This window comes from Lagenorhynchus albirostris, chromosome 3, assembly GCF_949774975.1.
Source record: "Lagenorhynchus albirostris chromosome 3, mLagAlb1.1, whole genome shotgun sequence".
Classification (NCBI taxonomy): domain Eukaryota; kingdom Metazoa; phylum Chordata; class Mammalia; order Artiodactyla; family Delphinidae; genus Lagenorhynchus; species Lagenorhynchus albirostris.
The window spans coordinates 30,907,066-30,914,818 of record NC_083097.1 but is presented as its reverse complement, the minus strand read 5'-3'; the positions used below and the strand labels follow the sequence as shown (position 1 = coordinate 30,914,818).

Below are 7,753 nucleotides of genomic sequence, written 5' to 3'. Positions count from 1 at the left end.
TATCATGTTATATAAATTAATGAGTCTCTAAACCAGTGTAAGTTGAACTTTTGTAAGTCAAATGTTTTCCCATCCGTTTATGTTAAAATTTTAGTAATATTTCATCCTCATTTCTGATTAATCCTCAGTTGATTCTCAATCAGTTTTAACTTCCATGTTCCCAGTTTCTTAAGTTAATGATCTATTCAGGAGTTCTTGAAAAGAGCCAGGGACCCCATCATGTGGATCCTTTTGTAAAACAGTCTCTTTAGAAATTTGAAGACTTTTTTTTTCTGTACTTTGACTAATCACCCCTAAGATACCAGGTTTAGAAGTTCAGACTTCTATTCAAGCATGGGTTTTTGAAACTGAGCACACCTAATTTCCTCTTTTATAGCTTATTATTGAAAAAAAGTCACAAATAGCATAAGCAACTCATTTTTCGAAATAAGTAGTTCATGTCTTTTTTTTTTTTACATCTTTATTGGCGTATAATTGCTTTACAATGGTGTGCTAGTTTCTGCTTTATAACAAAGTGAATTAGTTATACATATACATATGTTCCCATATCTCCTCCCTCTTGCGTCTCCCTCCCTCCCACCCTCCCTATCCCACCCCTCTAGGTGGTCACAAAGCACCGAGCTGATCTCCCTGTGCTATGCGGCTGCTTCCCACTAGCTATCTGTTTTACATTTGGTAGTGTATATATGTCCATGCCACTCTCTCACTTTGTCCCATCTTACCCTTCCCCATCCCTGCGTCCTCAAGTCCATTCTCTATGTCTGCGTCTTTATTCCTGTCCTGCCCCTAGGCTCTTCAGAACCATCTTTTTTTTTTTTAGATTCCATATATATGTGTTAGCCTATGGTAATTGTTTTTCTCTTTCTGACTTACTTCACTCTGTATGACAGACTCTAGGTCCATCCACCTCACTACAAATAACTCAATTTCGTTTCCTTTTATGGCTGAGTAATATTCCATTGTATATATGTGCCATATCTTTATCGATTCAACATTTTTTTTTAAGAACAGAGAAGGAAAGGAAGGGAGAGAGGGAGGGAGGAAGGATGGAAACTTCCTAAGGAAGTCCAGTAGAAGCGGTTCAGAGGAAACGACAAATTCAGATTCCAATACTCTCCCACTCTTCCAGTCCTTCTTGAGAAAACGTTACTCCCCTGGAGCCAGAACCTTTCTGAATCCTCAGGATGAAGTGGGCTTTGAGAGCTGACACTTTAAAGCTGCCGGAAGCTGGCAAGGGAGTGAGCTTGGTTATTCGCTGCTTATTCGCTTGCAGGAGGGAGATGACTGTGCTGCTCTTCACACTGCGGCTGCCCGCCTGACAGAGGCTGTTTATTTTGGAGGCTTTCATTTCATCATGGTGCGGTTCTCAGCTGAAGCCCAAGTGTCCCCTGGATAAATTAAGGACTCTCTCTTTCTCCCCTCATAAAGTGACCTAACTCGTTCAGAAATCATTGTGGGCCTCCAGGGACCAGATCCTGTTGTAGGCACCTGGGCTCCACTGGTGAGCAAGCCACGCAAAGGTCCCTGCCTCGTGGAGGTGACATTCGCTCAGAGAAGACAGACAACAAGTAGTCAACACAAGGAAAGTTAGACAGTGTGTTGGAAGGTAGTGAGTATTATGCTGGGGAGGGAAGAGGGCAGGAGGGTCTGGCTTTGGGCTCGGGAGGGATTGCATTTGAAACAGGGAGGTCAAGGTGGGGCTTGGTGGTGGTGACATTTGAGTAGACTTGAAGGGGATGTGGGCGTGAGCCACTGGGTACTCTGCAGGAATGGTGTTTCAGGCAGAGAGGGAACAGCCGGCGCAAAGGCCCTGCGTCCCTGTTTGTGTTCTGATCTGTGTGGTTCTCAACCACGGTGATCTTGCCCCCAGGGGACGTTTGGCAATATCTGAAGACACTTCAGTTCATCACTGTTGGGATGGGGCTGGGGGACACTACTGGCGTCTCCTGGGTAGAGGCCAGGGATGCAACTACACATCCTTAAATGCTCCCACAACAAAGAATGTTCCAGCCCAAAATGTCAGTAGTACTGAGGTTGTGAAACCTTGTGTTTGAGGAACAGTGAGAAGGCCAGAGAAGCTGGAGGGGGAGGCAGTAAGGAAGAAGGAAGTTGCATACGAGGTCAGTGGTAACAGAGGCTGGGACGCAGTGGGTGGCCAGGTCAGGGAGGGCCTTGGGCCAGTGTCGACTTTGGCTTTTATGCCAAGGGAAATGGGGAGCCATTGGAGGGCTTGGAGCAGAGGAGGGATATGAGCTGCATTAACAGTTTTAAGAGTGTTGCTCTTAAAACTGCAACAGACTGAAGGAGGGTGGAATGCAGGGGCTGGAATGCAGGGGCTCGGGGGCAAGAGGCGATGGGACACAGACCAGTGGAAGCAGCTTTGAGAATTCTGTGCACAGGACCATCCAGTGCCAAATTTTAGGTTTTAGCTTTAGGGCAACAAGGTGATCTGGAAATTCCACACCATCCCCACTCTTTTCACTACTATATGTCATATGTTTTGCACACACACACACACACACACACACACACACACACACACAGATGAGAGAGAGAGAGAGAGAAACAGAAATAGATGTGGTTACGTTGCCTTAGCTGGGTTATGTTTTACACAACAGGATACCTGGTATCTGTTTTAACAATTTGTTCATGACAAAACAATTTGACGTGGGTTAGGCCCAGTGTAATCCTTCTCTGCTTTAACGTGGGCTTGGCAAAAAAAAATTCCCTCTTGCTAACAACTCTTTTGTGGCATATTGTCCTAAGCCACATATAACCCTAAACATACTAAATTACCTGAAAATGGGATGGAGAGCATAAAAGGTTGAGTACCTAATAAATGGGCATTTGAATTGCTTTCCTCTTTTAAAAATGTATTCAGTTGTTCAAAGTTACTCTTCTCTTACTTGATCAGCCAAAGCAAATGCTTGAAACACAGCAGAAAACGCCACGAGACTGCAAATTCACGCGTTTGTCCAAAGGTCTCAAACATCGTAGAAGCATCGCCTCAATCATTCCTCCATGTGATCTCCCTAAAATGCACATCTCTTGTCCTCTTTGCACCCAGAGCCCGTGGGAGTCATGTGACAGCCCGCAGCAGAGGCTGGACACCCCCCTCCCACCGTCTGCCCACAAACAGCGCCTCAGTCCATGTACTGCTATGATACATTTACATGTCATCTTCCATGTCCTGGCTATTGTAAATAGAGCTGCAATGAACATTGTGGTACATGACTCTTTTTGAATTATGGTTTTCTCAGGGTATATGCCCAGTAGTGGGATTGCTGGGGCGTATGGTAGTTCTATTTTTAGTTTTTTAAGGAACTTCCAAGTGTCCATCAACAGATGAATTGGTAAAGAAGATGTGGCACATATATACAATGGAACATTACTCAGCCATAAAAAGAAATGAAATTGAGTTATTTGTAGTGAGGTGGATGGACCTAGAGTCTGTCATACGGAGTGAAGTGAGTCAGAAAGAGAAAAACAAGTACCGTATGCTAACACATATATATGGAATCTAAAAAAAAAAGAGATGGTTCTGAAGAACCTAGGGGCAGGACAGGAATAAAGACGCAGACATAGAGAATGGACTTGAGGACACGGGGAGGGGGAAGGGTAAGCTGGGACGAAGTGAGAGTGGCATGGACATATATACACTAACAAATGTAAAACAGAGAGCTAGTGGGAAGCAGCCGCATAGCACAGGGAGATCAGCTCGGTGCTTTGTGTCCACCTAGAGGGGTGGGATAGGGAGGGTGGGAGGGAGGGAGACGCAAGAGGGAGGAGATATGGGGATATATGTATATGTATAGCTGATTTGCTTTGTTGTAGAGCAGAAGCTGACACACCATTGTGGAGCAATGGTACTCCAATAAAGATGTTAAAAAAAAAAAAAGAAAGAAAATACATTAATTTTAAATACTCAAAAAAAAAAAGAAATATAAGGTTAAATAAAATATACGAAAATTTTTTTTAAAAATGTCATCTTGGGCTTCCCTGGTGGCACAGTGGTTGAGAGTCTGCCTGCCGATGCAGGGGACATGGGTTCGTGACCCGGTCCGGGAAGATCCCACATGCCGCGGAGCGGCTGGGCCCGTGAGCCATGGCCGCTGAGCCTGCGCGTCCGGAGCCTGTGCTCCACAACGGGAGAGGCCACAACAGTGAGAGGCCCGCGTACCGCAAAAAAAAAAATAATGTCATCTTACAGTATGACCATATATTTTTAAAGTCATGCTAATCCAAAGAAGTGGTAAATTAGTCTCTGTGTTAGTGAAAAGTAGGCTTAATGTTTTTTAAGGAAGCTCTAAAATACAGTTGAGCTCAAGAGCTTTTCATGTGATCTGTCAGAATGGTTCTCGTCCCACTCAGCTGAGCAGAGGTGCTAAGTCGGGGTGGATTTCAGGAAACAGCACTCCTCGGTATTCCAGGTGAAAGCAGCAGTGTCTTCCAAGCCCAATCCAAGGTTAATCCTTTTTTCACCCTCTAAGACAGGGTTTCTCAACGTATGCTCCATGGACCACCCCCATCAGAATTTCTCCAGGGCTCGTTAGAAGTACCGATTCCTCGGCCTCTCCCCACGCTTCCCTTAAGGGTCGGGCTAGGACTCTGCATTTCCGTGAGCATCCCGGCATAGTCCCATCCACACTCACATTTGAGAACCACAACTGTAGGTTACGTTATTAGAACAAGAAGAAGGGGCCTCCGTCAGCATCTGCACCCTCCATACAGACGCGTTACAAAACGGCAGATGATTCCACTTCTAAGGATCTGTTTTCAGCAGGGAAGTGTGTCACGCCCCGTGTCAGTCTCCTCTTCCGAGTGGATGAACTTCCTTCCGCGGAGTCTTGGAGGGCACCTTTCGGCCTGTGTCCTCAGGGTCGGGGCGGACGGGGTGACAGCGGTCCCTGAGCTGGCAGTCTCCCCCCGAGGCCGAGCTTGGCCGCCTTTAGGAGACACTGGGGTCTTGGAGCCTCCTCGAAGTGGTCGTTGCTGTTGTCTCACGTGACCGTCTCTGTTTTCTTGTTGCACAGCAAATATGCCAGAGGATTATCCCGATCAGTTTGATGATGTCATGGATTTTATACAAGCCACCATTAGAAGACTGAAAAGGTCACCCGATAAACAAATGGCCGTGCTTCCTCGCAGAGAGCGGCACCGGCAGGCTGCAGCCGCCAGCCCGGAGAGTTCCCGAGGGAAAGGCCGGCGGGGCCAGAGGGGCCGAAATCGGGGGTGCGTCTTAACTGCCGTGCATCTGAATGTCACTGACTTGGGTTTGGGCTACGAAACCAAGGAGGAACTCATTTTCAGGTACTGCAGCGGCTCATGCGATGCAGCCGAGACAATGTATGACAAAATATTAAAAAACTTGTCCAAAAATAGAAGGCTGGTGAGTGACAAAGTCGGGCAGGCGTGTTGCAGACCCCTCGCCTTCGATGACGACCTGTCCTTTTTAGACGATAACCTGGTTTACCATATTCTGAGAAAGCATTCCGCCAAACGCTGTGGATGTATCTGACTCCCGCTCCAGAGACCGCTGTGTATTGCATTCCTGCCACAAAGTGCAAAGAAAGGGACCAAGGTTCCCAGAAAATGTTTGCCCGGAGTGGAAGATAAGGACCAAGGAGTCGAGGAGGAGGCAGGCAGCCGTTGTGGGAGCCTGGCAGAGGGAGATCCAGCGACAGAAAACTGGGCGGGAGAGAGAGGAAACAGCTGTCTGCATTCTCCCAGATGGCGGCCAGCGTCACCAGAAGCTCAGGGCTGGTGTCCCTGCTTGGGTGTTGCCATCGTTTCATCCGATACAGTCCACCGTCGCCGGTCACGGGTACAGTTGCGGATGCACTTGAAGCCAACCCAGCGTATCTCCTGTGGTTTGTTTTCACATGTCTGGAGACACCAGGGAAATGGTCCTCCTGGTGTCATTCCCTGTCATTACGTTTTACTGCTGAAAGCAAGAAAGGTTTATTTTTCTGTCACTCAGTGGAGACATACACCGGCAAGGAGGAGAAAAAAAAGCAAAGACACACACGAGAGGTAGTAACCTTTGCTTTTGAAGGTTCAGGCCTGAGGTTTACTCCAGCCAGCGTTTTGGGGAACAGTGGGTGATTGATTTCAAACATGGTGTGTGAGGTGGGAAGAGGTTGGCTAGGAACCAGAAAGGCTGTCCTCATGACTAAAACCAAACCTGAAGGTATTTCCTTTCTGTCCTTGGAAACAGGAAACCAGTTGTGGTTTTCGGCAGCATTCTTGCAGGAGAGCGTTCGGGGAAGGCCCCCAGCTGCACTGGGGCGGGGAGGCCGCCGGGCTCTCGGTTTACAGAGAGACAGATGTTACATACACCCCAGCTCCGTTATGCGTGGTCACCAGTGACCAGAGAAGCTACTCGATGCAATGCATCTGTTTCAGATACAGAAGTATAGAGAAAATATTTATTGAGATTTAAGTTATTGTTATTTATTACCGTTCACTAATGAGTTTCTCTTTTTTCCCTTATTTATTAAAGTTTCTTTTCAAAGGTGCCAAAGTATATGTGCTCGCAAAATGCAAAAGAAGGTGACAAAGGAAATTTTAATTGGGAACAAGGGTCCATGCTTTTCAAAGTATTAAAAAGTTTTTCGCTAGGCAAAAAATCACTTACTTTACCTTTTTTAAGAAGAGCTCTCGTGTGATTCCCCCAGATCTCAGCGTCTTACCTGTTGTTTTCATATTTTAGAGAAGAAACGTGTCAGAAGGAACATTTCTGACCGGCTCCCTTTTCGGGAGCAGGACACAGAGACCCGGGCACTCGGCTTCATTTCTTCATGGTTCTGTCTCCCAGCAGATAGGCTGTGTGCTCCATTCCCTGTTGTATTTAAGCTCTCACTCCCCTCCACGTGTATCTGTCTATCATGTGCATAACCATATATATCAAAGGTTAAAGTCCCCTTAGTAGGTAGTCGTGGATTCAATGCAGACCTCAAAGTAACAGTCCTGTCAGGTAGCCAGGGTTCTGCCCTGACTGTGGAGACTCTTCCCCTATCCTTCCATCCACCACCTTCCTGAGAAACATGCTCGGCCCCAGTGCAGCCAAGGAGTCCCCCAGGCCTCCCGGAAGTGGGGTCAGCCAGTTGCCAAAAAAGCCACCAGTTGCTGCCCCTCCCTCGGAAGAAGGTGCCCCGGAAGGGTGGGCAAGCAAGACGGGCCTGGGCCAGCCTCAGCACACATGCCCTGCCACCTGGATGCTGAAAGCCTTTGACGGGGTGGAGGTGCAGGGTGAGAACAACCCTCTCCTAAGCGCCCCAGATCATGGATTCGTCTGGCAGCTGACCCATGCTCAATGCACTGAGCCCTACCATAGAGCTTGTTACACATCTCATAAAAGGGATTTTTATCAGATCATCCATCACTATTAGCCCCAAACTATGACAGATTTAGCCGTTAAATAGCCTACTGGCCTCCCTCAAATAATCATGTTCATTTTACAAAGTAACCAAGAAGCAGCAGTTACCAGACATCCCTTCCCCTGCCCCGCCCCAAAAGACCCGAGCTGTCCATCATTCTGCACCCTCTGTCCTTTCAGTTCCCCTTACACGACTCGGAAATAGAGGAAAAGGGCCTCCCTTCTGTCCTTTCTTGGGGCCCAAGCAGGGACCTTGCTGAGGAGCAGCCTGCTGAAAACAGGGACAGACGCAGCCGACCAGTCATTCACGAAGCACAGTTCGATGCAGCCCCAGGATCCTCTGTTCGATTCAGAGAGTCCTGGCTGACCTGGTGG

General features: G+C 47.5%; 1 protein-coding gene across 1 annotated transcript; it reads left to right on the top strand.

The window, feature by feature from the left end:
• The first annotated feature begins 4,937 nt into the window (after positions 1–4,937).
• Positions 4,938–5,552, top strand: GDNF (glial cell derived neurotrophic factor). The gene has a single exon (XM_060146031.1). It carries the CDS (start codon positions 5,039–5,041, stop codon positions 5,516–5,518), a length of 480 nt encoding a protein of 159 aa, XP_060002014.1. The 5' UTR covers positions 4,938–5,038; the 3' UTR covers positions 5,519–5,552.
• Positions 5,553–7,753: the final 2,201 nt, after the last annotated feature.